Consider the following 14,686-nt stretch of genomic DNA (forward strand, 5'->3'; position numbering starts at 1 on the left):
ATTCACCCCGTTCAGCTCATCCATAGTGACCGCGACCACCTGAAAAGAGAGTGACCAAAAGGCTATTTCTATTTCACTAAACACTAATATGCAACCAGATGAATGGATTTCTTCTGTTTACATTTTGATGTTGAGGGTCGTGATAGTTACAGATGTCCTCCGGGAAGGCGGCGCGGATCAGCTGCTTCACTTCAGCCGGATAAACATACGTGGGTTTGTTCAGCTTCCCGCATCCAACACCGTGATGCAGCTGACCGCGGAGTGGACACAAGTGTTTATTTAGGATCAGAAAAAAAAAAAAAGTAGCTCTTTGGTGTTGGGATAAACATCGCAGGATTTTAAGTTTGAGCTTATTGTCAATTGCGCATGCGTTGGTGGTTAACAGCAGACATACAGCGCATATAATTACTGTATATACAAGTCAAATCCTGCACAATAAATGCTCATGAATGAAGTTCAAACATTCTGGTAATCTTTAATATTAACAACAGAACATTATTTAATTAATAACATTTCATTGGCTAGCTGCTAACAGTCCATAAACAAGATTTTAATCAGTAAGAATGATGATTTTCATGTTTTACTGCTAGCTACATGTTCAGGTAAGAGCTAATGAAGGTTTATTGCAGGAATATGAAAAAAAGGAAGACAGATATTCGTTTTAGTAATTATGACAGGAATATCAGAGAGCTGCATTTTCTTTCCGACGCCTAATGGTAAAATTAGGTGCTACATATATCAGTAGGTTTATCATGTTATTGAAGCACATCCTCATCCACGCAGAAATTGATTGCTAGCTATTCCACTGGATGTAGTGTATTTGCAGAACCGCGTTGTAAAGCACTGTTGCTCCTTTTCTTACTAGTGTCCTGTGGATGAGGCGGTAGGCTCTCCTCCGCCTGGCCGGGTCACTCTTCAGCCTGGACGCGGCGTGCAGTAATGGCGCCACCCAGAGAGGAACACTGTGCAGTGAGCACACAAACCGACAACCACACCAAGCACAAAGCGTGAAGGACAGACTCCATGTTTAATTCATCTCCAAGGCTTTACACAAGTTTATGAGGCAACAGTTGCTTAATGACAGACAACATTCGTGTGTGTATAGAATTGACGTTAAAAGCAGCGTTCAGTGTCATAATAAAAAGTGATTTGTGACATGGTCATAGCCGGTTATTACCTGAAAGAAGAACACAGAGCAAAGTAAATGTCCATCTTTCTGATGTCCGTCATTGTGACAACAGAAATAAACAGCCGGCTTCTCCGAAAGCACTATATATCAGAGATTTTTAAGTGTTCCTCAGAGTAGACGTTTGTGCGCATGCGCGTTGACATACAAAATAATAATAATAATAATATTCTAATATAATATTCTTTTTAAACACCTGAATTTAAATGAATTTTACAGTCTGTATGGTTTGAGTACAAAGTCCGCAACTGAAAACATTAATTTATTATTACAAATTCCTGAGTTATTACAATTCAAGGATTTATTTATTTATTTATTTATGACTAGGTATAACTTTACTGATAAATAGCTACAGTTTGTCTAAGCTAAAAATGGATTACTCTCTTGTGAGAGGAATGTTGTCCAGTTGTCACTAAAACTACTTGATTAGATGTACTGGACAGCTGTGCTTTGTACTGGAGAGCAGCATCATTTCCCTTCCTTCTCTGACCATTCCTTATAACCTCCTGCATAGTTCCGTGCACTGTAGAGTAAACACAGACACACAGACACCAAATTAAAGAAGGAAATAAAAATTTCAGTTGAAATAAGGTTTTCTGCTATGACCCGACCCCTGTGTCTACACCCTGGCTGTATTAGCTGCAAAAACAATAACGTACTTGGTGAAGCCAAGGTTTCTGGCTTTCTCTGTAGCAACTCCTCCACGTCGCCCCATTTGACAGTGAAACACCAGATCATGGCTATCCAGCTGGGGCTTCGGGACACCAAATTTCTCCTGAAAATCCTGTGTGTCGAGAGAGAATTCCTTTTCCACATCTTCCACTGCAAGACACAGTAAGGACAATAAGGACATGGCAGAGTTATGGGTTAATAAGAGAATAACATCATATTATATTAAAGGACAAATCTACCCTGAAACGCATGAAATATGTTTACTTTGAAATGTTGTGATCGGTTCAGCTAGGGTGAAGGCTAACACGTGCGTCCTCCGAGACACGTGAAGCCAACTAACCGCACCTTCCAAGCTGCTGCTCATGTTGTGTCACGGGTGCGTAACACACTTGGAGGAAAGAACCTATCCAGGCCTGTTTGCATGCATGAACCTACAGTCACCCATGATTGGCTATTTCACAGATCTATGAAGGATAGGGTGAAAGAAGAACTAAAAACAGTCACCTCAGAATTGCATGACAAAATAAATCTTGGGCACCACTGAAGATCAGTGTTAAATTTAAAGCTTTTATTATTATATGCTTTTAACTTTCCTGTAATTATTAAAAGCAGTGGTGGTATTGTGCAGTGTTATAGGTCGTTGCTCTGTAACTCACCTGGGATATGGATAGAGCCTGGGATATATCCTCTGTCTACTTCATCTTTGGAGCGCACATCTACAAGCAGAAGGTCTTTATTCTTCTCTTTGAGGGCTTTGAGATCACAGTAGGAGATTTCCTTATCTAGAAACGTATAACAAAAGCATCACATGCCATGTCTTGCTTAGCTGCAGAGCAGTGGCTCTCAAAGCGATTTTTTATTTAATTTTGTTACAGTTGTGGATACTAAAACGACGATATTTATGATCATTGTTGACTTAACTAAATTGGTTTAATCCAAACTTCAATAACTCATTAACAAGCAGGTCGATAAATAATGTATTAATAATTGGATCTCTCTATAAATAACTGTTTTGTCTGTTTATAGTTCAAGAATAATAAGCTCTACATAATTGGCTAATAAATAGTCCAAATATACACCAACCAGGCACCCCACAAGAGCTGCAGTTTTGGAGATGCTCTGATCCAGTCGTCTAACCATCACAATTTGGCCCTTTATCAAACTCGCTCAAATCCTTACGCTTGTCCATTTTTCCTGCTTCTAACACATCAACTTTGAGGACAAAATGTTGACTTGCTGCCTAATATATCCCACCCACTAACAGGTGCCATGATGAGGAGATAATCAGTGTTATTCATTTCACCTGTCAGTGCTCATAATGTTATGCCTGATCGGTGTAATTAGGTACATTTAAACAACTGGCAAAAGACGTTTGTAATGTAAATCTGTATCAAAGCACATCCGGCTTTTGCTGTTGTTGTTTTGTTTTACAGTTAAAAGAGATCTTTGGCTGTTAAAAGTCTGCAAACGCCTGCTACTGTTTGGCATGACCAGCCTGAAAAACAGGAAACTTTTTAATAGACATTTGTTATACAATATTCAAAAATCTACACAGTGTCTCAGGTATGCGCTTATTATACCCAGCAGAAATCTGACTGAATGGTTATTCATCAGTTGATGAAACTTTAATGTGAGGAGTGCATTATAGTAAAAATAAATAAATAAGTAAGTAAATAAATAAATCAGTGATTTCACTACAAATATAAAACCGCATTCAAGAGCTGGTGGAAATGTGCAAGTCATTATTTAGTGACGTCACTAATCTTCAGGGATCTCTGTAACACCATGGGAAAACAACAGAAGAAAAACAATACTTACTGCAGAATAAAATAACCAACAAATAACCATTAAAAAGTAACACGGGCCATTAAAGCTACAATTGAACTAAAATCAATAATGTACACTAGATATAACCCTGAACAGACTGAAGGATACAGTCAGTATTCCGAAGATTTCATCTGAAGCCTTAATCATTAAACGAGTATCAGCGCCGGTAAAACACTGCGCTAATTTAATTCTCTGCACGGATTTACTTTACAAAAGTCAGATTTGTGCTGGTGAAAATAAAATCTATTCAAAGTTGTAGAATATACTGACCTGTATTTGCCATATTGACCCTCTAACTTGCTCGACAGCCAACAGTTGAATGTATGTACTATACTTCCTCGTTGCTGTATTCATATACGGGTAGGCGTGTCACAAACGGCGGCCGTCCAATAGCAAATGGCCTTATATTAATATGCAAAATTGTCACCGTCCTTCAACACCATACGCAGCTGTGTATAAAATAAAAGTCCCAGACGACAGTTTAGAGCTCTATACTACAAAAAATACACTCCAAAGTTTTAAAAATCTCAACTTCAGATATAAAGACAGGGCTTCAATATTATAAATGTCTCCAATCGGTCTTTTTTTTTTTTTTTTTTGCAAAATGATCTGATTGTGTGCTTTTATTAGACTTTGCGTGTAATTGTAGTGTAGGTACTGTGTCTATAGAGTGGAGCAACAAATTATTATTATTATTATTATTTATTTATTTTTTCAAATATAAGTCTATCATCATGTTTTTGAATGCTTTTACTTTCCCTCTTCAACAACTTTACCTTCACTTTCTTGAAAGGGAGAAAGCAATTAATTTTTCATGTCGAAGGACTTGTTGCACTTAGTATTTAATTTCATAAAAGTTTCCCCTAATAATTTCCTAGAGAGCCAAAGATATGGAGTATGTATGTATACACATTGTTATTATTATTATTATTATTATTATATACACCAACCAGGCATAACCTTATAACCACCTGCCTACTATTGTGTTGGTTCCCCTTTTGCTGCCAAAACAGCCCTGACCCATCATGCACTGTGTATTCTGACACCTTTCTATCAGAACCAGCATTAACTTCAGCAATTTGAGCAGCAGTAGCTCGTCTCTTGGATCGGATCACACGGGCCAGCCTTCGCTCCCCATGTGCATCAACGAGCTTTGGCTGCCCATGACCCTGTCACCGGTTCATCACTGTTCCTTCCTTGGACTACTTTTGATAGATACTGACCACTGCAGACCGGGAACACCCCACAAGAGCTGCAGTTTTGGCCCAATTAGGCCCTTGTCAAACTCGCTCAAATCCTTACGCTTGCCCATTTTTCCTGCTTCTAACACATCAGCTTTGAGGACAAAATGTTCACTTGCTGCCTAATATATCCCACCCACTAACAGGTGCCTTTATGAGGAGATAATCAGTGTTACTCACTTCACCTGTCAATGATCATAATGTTACGCCTGATCGGTGTAGATGATTTATACAACAGTTGCTTCTGGTCCACTAATTTGTTTCGTTTTGCAGCATTCCAAAAGTGCTTATATTTAGTACAACTGCACTGGGACATTTCACTGTTTCTATCACTCCACTCATCTGTGTTCGCCACATAAAATCCCAATAGCTAGTTCAGTAGTTTATAATGTTTATAACATTATACAACTTTATAATGTTGATCATACAGTGAGTTAGAAAGTGAGTGTAGCTACACGAGGATCTGTTACTGCTAGGGAAGCAAAAATATAACCAAAACATTATCCAAAATGTCAGTTACTCAATATTAATTTTTTTGCTTAACTGTTGTATAGAAGCAATATTGCACTCTCAACACCTTTCTATCAGAACCAGCAGTAACATCTTCGGCAATTTGAGCAACAGTAGCTCGTCTGTTGGATCAAACCACATGGGCCAGCCTTTGCTCCCTGCCGTGCACCAATGAGCCTTGGCCGCCCATGACCCTGTCGCCAGTTCATCAGTGTTCCTTCCTTGGACCACTTTTGATAGGTACTGACCACTGCAGACCGGGAACACCCCACAAGAGCTGAAGTTTTGGAGATGCTCTGATCCAGTGGTCTAACCATCACAATTTGACCCTTGTCAGACTCGCACAAATCCTTACACTAGTCCATTTTCCTGCTTCTAACACATCAACTTTGAGGACAAAATGTTGACTTGCTGCCTAATATATCCCACCCACTGACAGGTGCCACGATGAGGAGATCATCAGTGTTATTCACTTCACCTGTCAGTGCTCATAAAGTTATGCCTGATCGGTGTACACACAGTAACATTATGTTTATGCCATATAGACTGAAATTTCATTGTGCATTAAGCTTTAAGTGATTTAACTTCAACCAGAGTCAGATCAGACTACAATTATATCTACAATTAGGTTTATTCCACACCTTTTTAAATGCTATACCTAGGCATGCACCGCAATCAAATGTATTTATTTAATTGTTTGTTTGGTTTGGTTACAACTCTTCAGAGCTGGAGTAAATTCCAGTATACAGAAATGCAACAGACAAATCAAACTCACATGAAGTAAACCTTTTATTGATAAGGTCTCAGAGAAGACTTGCTTAAGTGTACGAATCCCTCAATACTGATTTGGTACATAATGACATCCATAATGAGTCTCTTCACAGTGGATAGAATCCATTTCTACGGTTTTGGGTTCTAGTACAGCAACTTTGCATAAAAACAAACCTAATCAAACAAAACATCAAACTGGGGATCAATACTGTTTATCTGGAATATTGGAGTGCCACAAATCCTAGCGTCTTTATACCAGCTATAGGTTTGCACATTACAAGCCACCTTTTGTTAGAAATATAAAATGTGATATTATGAACAATATTCTACTGCATAAAGGAAAATCTATACACTGTACATAGAGATATTTCGAAAAAAGCAAGTTTCACAGTTTTAAACTTTATTTAAAGTATAAACAATTTTGAACACTTTACATAAATTATTTTTGTCTATGACTAATTTGCTTAAGCAACTCAAAATTAATATAAAAACTTAATGAACATTTCATACATATTTTACAAAAGAAAATACTCTGTTTTCTTGGCTAAAAATGGTGACGTCTTCATGATTGTCGTAGAGTACTAAGAATAATAAATACATAAATAAAAAGAAGGAACATAAAATAAAAATAAATAATTTCTTACACTAGTTACAGTTAAGCAGTTAATCTTGATAGCATGAATGTTTCGTTCTTTTATTTTTTTTCTGATGTTTCTGTACAGAAGTGCCCAGGTGAGAGTCTCACAAATCTACTGCAACTGAGATGTACAAAACTATCTCGTCTAAAGCCCACTCGGAACATCAGTTTTATCCGACACATATCACAGATATTATTCTAATCTTCCAGTGACAAAACAAAACTATGCTGGACATTGACCTTATGCAAATATAGCCATAGTTTTTTCATTGTTTAAAAAACAAACAAAGAAAAAAAAAAAACCTCAAAATCAAACAAAACAAACAATTGTCCATTGTTGGAGATCTGCTTTCTTGAAGGAGCGTAAAGTAGTTTGTGGATGGGACTTGCCGCAGTCGCAGATGGCAGTCCTGTTATTGATAACGTGAGGCCTGAGACTGATATGACTGATAATCCACTTTGTGGATGTTGCTCAGTTCCAGTGTAGTGACTAGGCCTCGTAACAATGCGAGAGAAGCGTCCTCTCTGCAATCTGGATCACACAGGAACATGTAGTACCATCTGGCACCAATGTCCTCTCCGAACCCAAAAAATATGGGTAAAAATAGTATTTCTTTTTTAAAAAGGGGATTTTTTTCATATTAACAGCCGATCTGTTTTATTTGCAGTGCACAAAAACAAAGACAAAGTTCTTGCAAATTATTTTTTGCCCATGGCAGTAACAATAATATTCTTTTTAAAAGTCCCTGCAGCGTTCAGAGTTACCCCTTAAGTTTATTTATTCTCCGTGGGTAAAGGAGATATAGGTCAAAGGAGAATAGGGGTGAGACAAAGAGTGGTGCAGAGAAAGAGAGAATGAAGAATGCAGAAGATAAGAATGCGCTCTTAGTTCTGTTACCTCTTGCCCATCTCATTCTGTCTGAGGAACTGGATGTTGGTGCTGCTGTCAGCCAGTTCAGGGTATTGCTCCACGGGTAGCACATAGTAACCGTCATAGCCCTGAACTCTCCCTGTGGAGAGCAGCTGCTGCCTCTCACCCTCGGTCCACAGGCGACTCCCTTCTTTACCATCCCGTGTCCTCTGCTGCTCTCGCAGCCAGGCGCCTGCAAGTGCCCGCTGGCGTGCCAGCTCTAGCAGCCGGGCGCGCTCCTCGTCCAGGGTGTCCTGTGCCAGGCCGTAGCGCACGCTCAGGGACAGCGCCGATGACCGCAGCTCTACAGTGACGCCACGCCGTGAGCGTCCGCTCACAGTGACATTGATACCGGCTCCCTCCAGCACTCTGCGCCCGTTGTTGAGGCCAAGCGCAAGCAGGTCTGCATCAGCTGAGCCAATCTTCACAAAGAAGTGGCAGTCACGGCCGTCCTGCACATAATGCGTTCCCTCCAGGTACACGGCACTGTTGAGGACTAAAGCCACCTTCTTGCTGTCGTCACTGGCCGTACTAGAGACACCCGTCACTACACGACCCTCTTTCACAGCCAGCATCACGCCCCGCCCAATGATGGACGGCACTGTGCCAAACCAGTGACCGAGTTTATCACGCTTGCTCTGTCGATCTTTATTGAGCAGCTGACCTTCTAAAGCCATGAAAGCCTGGCTGTGCCTCTCAGCCTCCTGTTGAACTCCAGACATCAGCTGCAGGGAAAAGTAGATGGCTGGAGTTTAGTTGCAAGGATATGGATAATTACATAAAACAAGCATTCCAAACATCTAAGGACAGTTGTTCAAATAAATATTTATGAGAAACATTTCGTAGTATGCTTTCATTAATTAATCAAAGTGTGTACATAATAAATTTTCTAAATTTGTTTAACTTATCCTTGATGAAATAAGAGAATGTGTGCTTATCTGTTATTATGGTAGTCAGTATAGCTTAAAGTAAACATGGAGGTGCCTCAATATTCATTTACATTTATAAGACAGAGAAAATATTAATCACCAAAATAAGTTGTAGAATTTACATTTACTGATGGAATTTGTCATTGTGTGTGGGTTTTGCTTTGGCAGATCTCTACATATTTACAGGGAACACAGTGAAATGTGCTGAATCTGTTGTCTCCTATACATTACAAGTGCAGTGTAGGTTATGTTGAAGATCACTATAGCATTTTTCTCAGGGATATGATACTCATGTTTGACTGTGGCATTTACTTGAAAACTCACCTGGCCATTTTCACACTCCTGACTAGCTTGGAGCTCATATGGAGGATCCACAAAGTATAACATGTGTTTAGGAAACCCAGGGATGATGTTACTGAGCTGGAAACCGAACATCACCAGCCAACTCTTTACATCTGAGCAAGAAACATAAAAACCTTGTGATTTTAATTGACAAAAACTCAATTCAAAAGACTGATATTAAGCAAGTCTCATTTTGTGTCATCCCCATCAGTGAGTGTGAATCTCACCCTGCTGTCAGACCAGACACTTACCTGTGACATAATTTTTCACATCCAGCATATCGCTGAGAGGATTATTGTTCTTGAACATGTACATGTTAAACGGAGCCAGGTCCTTGCTGATCTTCTGCCACATGGTATAATCAGGTGATGTCCATCTGGCCGCTAATACATCATAGTCCCTCTGTGTGAAGTGCACTAGCTTGGTCAGCAAATCATAGAGGCCACCGTGGAATCCGATTACCAGCTGGAACTCAGGATTGGAGTCGTGGTACACCTCACCGTAGGCCGTGTACTGCACCTGCTTGATCATCTGCCCGTTGCTGCTAAAGACAGCCAGTGGTGTTCCTGTGTTGTCCGAGGCGATATAGTACTCTTCACCACTGCTCACCTCCATGGCGAACAGATGGCCTTGCAGGTCATAATAAAGTGAGGTGATTTCTGAGCTTGAGTGGTTGAACACATGTGTGACTCGTACCGGATTGTTCAGGTCAGCATAGAAAAACTGCAGGTGCTGGCCCAGACTGTTCTTGGTGGAAACTCGTCTTCCCAGGCCGTCATAGCGGTACTGCACACTCCATCCTCCTCCTACACGGCTATAAGCTCTCATCAACTGTCCTTTGGAATTATAGTCAAAGATGTCTGAGCCCCTCTGGCTGAGAAAGCCATCCTCGTCTACCTTGTACTGCACGTCGCCCAGGCGTGTGATTCGGTCACGCAGGTCGTAACGTAGTGGCATGAGACGGGCACTGTTGCCAGGGTTCAGTAGGTGTAGATTGCCATTAAGATCATAGCTATAGCGCCAGGTGGACCAGTCATTCACCTTGACCCCGCTGAGTTGCCCATCACCATCATACTCATAGCGGTATTGTGTTGTGTTGGCATATGGCCCAATCTTCAGCTCGCGTTTGATCACGCGACCCATGTTGTCATACTGCACCGTCATCCAGTACATGAGTGAGCGGAAGATTTCATACTGCACCTCTTTTATACGGCCATGTGCATCAAAGTGTTTGCTGAGTGTCATTACAGCTGTGGTGATGATCTGATTGATGTCGTAATAAATGACACCAAACTTGCCAAAATGCTCCACCTTGCCAGAAATCTCATCATAGCGGTACAAGTCCACAGGTAGTGGTGTCTCACTGATGACTGGCTTCATGCTGGCTATTCGGAAACTGTTGTCGTGGTAGGTGTAGTCAAAGCGGGCATTCACCATGCCTTCCTCAGAGAAGCGGTAGATCTGTTTGTCCACTAGAGGTCCCATCTTACGATATCTTATAGTGCAAGAGAAGCCTCCATTCTGCAGATTGACCATCTTGAGTACACCAGTTGTTTCATCATAGCCAAAAGTGACAGCAGTGCTGTCATACAAAATCTCAGAGAGCTTGGCCAGTTTACCATATTTGTAAAGGACACGGCGTCCCATACCCAGGAAGTATGTGGCCTGAGGGCGGCCATCTTCACTGAAGTCATAGATGATAGAGGCATTGCTTTCAGGGGGGTTATAAGTGTTTCGGATATAGCCTATAGAAACATGGGTAAACATTGTGTGACGAGCCACGCTAGGCATAGTGACCGCGGTGATACGATCAGATGGATCAAATTCGAAGATGTACTGCCTCTGACTCTGCAGGAGCAGCACCATGGACTGTATAAAGAAAAATACAAGATTTACTGAAATCATTATTTATATAAATAATATGAAATCTCAAAACAGTTTATAGCAACCATTTGAAATACCACAGTGCATCTAGTATACACTATTATAATATGTATACAATATGTAATTTGCCATTTGTTAACATAGAGCTGATCTGAAAATGCATTGAAGTGATTTGAAAATAAAGTGATTTGAAATTGCACTCTCAAGCCTGAGCAGCTACAGACACACTCACCTTGTCCAGGTAGCTGTAGCTCCACACCTTGCCATCAACAAATGTGCGGGAAAGGATGCGTCCTTGTTGGTCAAACTCCGTCCTCTCACTCATACTGCCGCGGTGCAGGCCCACCAGCCGTCCCGTGGAGGAATAGGACACGTTTACCACAGCAAGACTGCTGCTGGGCTGCCAAATAGCAGGTCTGCCCTGAGCATCATAAGTGATCCTTAGAGTGAATTTCCTGTGGTCATCATAAATCTTCTCTGTCCGTGTGTTCCTGTCAAAGTCGATGGAGAGCAGGTTGCGTCCATGGGCCTGAAAAACAGACATGGTAGCAATGGGTAATTCTTTGTTGCTGCTGACACATGCCTCTGGACATAGCTGTCCACATCAATTGAGCATGTTTGATGCAATCCAAGCAGTACATCAGCTTTACTCACTCTTAGTTTTCTGCCAAACACAGTGACCTTGCCCTTGGTTAGCTCCTTGCGCAGTCGCCACTCTATGGAGTTGAGTCCATTGTCAGTGGGCAGAGTGATGTTTCTGCGGCCGATGGTAGGGCTTACTGAACCGGCCAGAATGTGAGGTTCTGTGTGATAGCTGATACCCATCCCATTAGCATAGACCACTCTCAGCGTGCCGTTGTTACACAGCTGGTAGCTGTTCCGTACTTGATCTGCAGAGTAAACAGAGTACCACAGATTTCAGTCAAAGTAATGTGGCATTTCATTTCCCAATAAATAAATTGTTGACTATAAATAACATTTGTAAATGGATTTCCTATTTGGTTATGTTTGTTGAAATATTTTTTTTCATCTAATTGAAAATTCTAATAGTCTATTAGAAATACTCTTCTGTACATGAAATGCATTCATTAGACTGACTGAATGTTATATAAACATGCTGACTTTTGCTTATCTGTTTTACTCAGTTATTGAGTAAATTAAGAGGTGGAAGTAGGGTTTTAATGAGAAATCTGTGTGAACAGATGTCGAGCAGGAAACAGCTGGAGATTTTAATGATTCTCAACTTCAGGTAGCTGAAAGTTCTCATCTTTCTCTACCCTCTTGGGCTATCTCCTTAATTAAACTTGTACATTTTCCCTCTCCAAGCTCCTAGAATGCACTCTAATGGTATTACTTTAGGCTCTGTCTCATCTGGTGTATGGGTCAGGGAAAATTGGCCCAATTGCTCCTCTCGGTGTGAAACTCTTAATAATATATTGGTCTAGCAAGCCAGAGGCATAGGAGACAAAGGGCTTCTATTTTAACTGAGAGGTACAAAAGTTGTATGACACTGCAAATATACTGTCAGATAGTTTAGTGCATACTATCAATTGCATAATTTTTTATACAAATCTTATTTCAATCAAAGCTCACATATACTGCATGAAAAACAGGAGATTAAAGCATGTTACCTGGCTCATTTTACTTCACAAGAACATTATCAGTACACACACACCTTGGACTACAGTGTAGGATGCCTCTACCGATGAAAGATTGGTAATGACAGTGATGTCATCATCTCTGTTTGAGCTCTCAATGTCAATGTTAATGGATTTCTCGATCTCTCTATGTAGGCTTGTGACCATTCCGGTTGGATAGGTCATGTTGGTAAGCCTCCCCTCGCTGTCATACCTGCAGGCACAACAAGAAGTTCACAAACTAAACTTAACAAAAACAATTCTGAAATAAACAGTGGAACCACAATCAAACTCTGTGATTTTTTTATGACTTTGAAAGCTTCAGCAGGCTGTTTCTCATGTAAATGCATCATTGCATCATTTGGGTCTGACTGAAGCACAGCAGACCCTGTGTGAGTATGACTGTTCTGTCACATGAAAGCAGGCATCTGTTGCTCTCATGTGAACTTGTAGGGTAATATCAGAGATCAAAAGATTTGAAAGCATATCTTATGGCGAGGGTCTCTCTATTGGCTGACATGTCCCTAGCTTGCTCTCTCATTTTTTTTTCTCTCTCTCCATGTCTGTCTAGAATTCCACAGAGGCAGTGTTTAAAGCGTATCACAGATCTGTTCCAGACTAACTGATGTCTGTTTCAGTGGAGTGCAGTGGCGGCAACACAGTTTCCCTGTTCTTTTTTCTTTTCTTTTTTCTTTTTTTTTGTACGCATGTGCAATTACATAGGCAGACAGCAGATGGAAGCAGTGTTCCACATAATTCCCATTATGTAGGGACGATCCTGAATACAAATATTTACACATCCTGATTTCACACAGTCATAGGGGAATAGACACGTCATGCAAAACTCCACAACCCATTTTTATTCAGAGGAAATTTAATCCGGACCTTATTAAAATGCTCGAGTTCTTAGGTGTGTTTCTAAACACTATACTGAAAAGAAGATTTAAACTAAATGATGCTTTAGATGCTCACACACACTCACACACATTCACTCCCTCACTTACTCATAAAATGTGGTCCATCCTGTCTCGTCAGCCTTACTGGCCAGCAGGCCTGTGCTGCCACTGTAGCTGAGTTGTACAATCTCCTGGTCAGCAGTGGAGATGGAGCGCAGATTGCCTTCTATATCCAACCCCAGTGTTAACACCTTGTTGTCAGGCAGTAGCTGGAGTCTAACTGTGCTAGCTCCACCCAGACCACCACCCTCCCTGTGCACTAGCACAGTGTTGTTACAGTTATCCACCACAGCAGCAAGCTCTCCCTCAGGCGTGTAGCTGAAGTTGTAGAGACTCATTCCACTGACGAGACTGATGGTCTGCAGGTGAAGTCCCTCCTCACTGAACACATAGAGCTCCTGTTCTCGTGGTGATGCCACCTCATATTGGCCAACTGGGTTTGGGCCAGGGCGGTTAGCGTGCACAGCTCGAATGCGGATGTTGTTGAGGTCAGCGATGTAAAGTGTGCCGTCAGGAGCCACTGCTAGTGAAGTGGGAGCATTGAGGCTGGCATCAGTGGCGTAGCCTTCATCGCCAGCAAAGCAGTTGCAGTTGACGTCGTTCTTGCAGTCGCACTCAGAGGTGGCACCAGCCAGCAGTGAGATCTCACCATTGGCACTGACTTGGCGCACTCGGTTGATTTTTTTCTCATCGCTCTCAGCAATATACAGCACGCCAGAATGGGAGACAGCAATGGCAGTGGCACTCTCCAGTGCTGAGTGAATAGCCAGCCTGCTGAGGGAGTAGTCGATTCCTGGAACCTGGCAGTGCATGGGCCGCCCAGCCACAATGCTTACTTGATGGTTTTCAGTGATGCGTAGGATGACATTGTTCTCTAAAACGTATAAGGAATTGTCCATAGGGTTGACTGCCAGGTCAGTGGGCCACTCCAAACGCACCTGAAACAGAGCAGCAGTCAGGGTACAAATAGATACCCATTTTCAAACATTTTTCAGGACTTGCAGTTAGTAGCCTACCAACTAGAATTCATAATATGTCTTTTAGTCAAGCTTCAAATCAGATGCTTTCTGATCAGCTAAAACTGTTTCATTTTAAGCTCATTGAAAACCTAGAGCCAGTTCACTACTCAAAGGCGTAAGCAAGAAAAAAGGCACTTCTTCCTTGAGGATTTGTGTGATCCCCTA

General features: G+C 41.3%; 2 protein-coding genes across 6 annotated transcripts in view; both read right to left on the minus strand.

Moving 5' to 3' along the window:
* Nucleotides 1–1,008: 1,008 nt before the first annotated feature.
* tstd1 (thiosulfate sulfurtransferase like domain containing 1) lies at nt 1,009–4,056 on the minus strand. Its single transcript, XM_058396872.1, has 4 exons — nt 3,956–4,056; nt 2,515–2,640; nt 1,846–2,008; nt 1,009–1,709 (listed from the first exon to the last, which is right to left on the minus strand). Exons 1-4 carry the CDS (start codon nt 3,966–3,968, stop codon nt 1,655–1,657), a joined length of 357 nt encoding a protein of 118 aa, XP_058252855.1. The 5' UTR covers nt 3,969–4,056; the 3' UTR covers nt 1,009–1,654.
* A 2,534-nt stretch (nt 4,057–6,590) lies between these two features.
* The window catches only part of tenm2a (teneurin transmembrane protein 2a), a 275,485-nt gene continuing 267,389 nt past the window's right edge, over nt 6,591–14,686 (minus strand). For all 5 annotated transcript variants that reach the window (XM_058396863.1, XM_058396862.1, XM_058396861.1 and 2 more), the window contains 7 exons: nt 13,551–14,440; nt 12,585–12,760; nt 11,564–11,799; nt 11,142–11,438; nt 9,277–10,894; nt 9,008–9,138; nt 6,591–8,479 (listed from right to left, as the gene is read on the minus strand). In XM_058396863.1, coding sequence (XP_058252846.1) covers nt 7,739–8,479; nt 9,008–9,138; nt 9,277–10,894; nt 11,142–11,438; nt 11,564–11,799; nt 12,585–12,760; nt 13,551–14,440 — 4,089 coding nt within the window. In that variant the 3' untranslated portion in view covers nt 6,591–7,738. The remainder of the gene's footprint in view (nt 8,480–9,007; nt 9,139–9,276; nt 10,895–11,141; nt 11,439–11,563; nt 11,800–12,584; nt 12,761–13,550; nt 14,441–14,686) is intronic.

This window comes from Hemibagrus wyckioides, linkage group LG08 (genome assembly GCF_019097595.1).
Source record: "Hemibagrus wyckioides isolate EC202008001 linkage group LG08, SWU_Hwy_1.0, whole genome shotgun sequence".
Lineage (NCBI taxonomy): Eukaryota > Metazoa > Chordata > Actinopteri > Siluriformes > Bagridae > Hemibagrus > Hemibagrus wyckioides.

Bases quoted from the DNA above. Each gene is read 5' to 3' on its own strand.
- tstd1 (XM_058396872.1), bottom strand. The intron at 2,009-2,514 runs GTGAGTTACAGA...TGTGTCTTGCAG, and splicing joins AGGCTCTATCCATATCCCAG to TGGAAGATGTGGAAAAGGAA. The intron at 1,710-1,845 runs GTACGTTATTGT...TTTACTCTACAG, and splicing joins AGAAACCTTGGCTTCACCAA to TGCACGGAACTATGCAGGAG.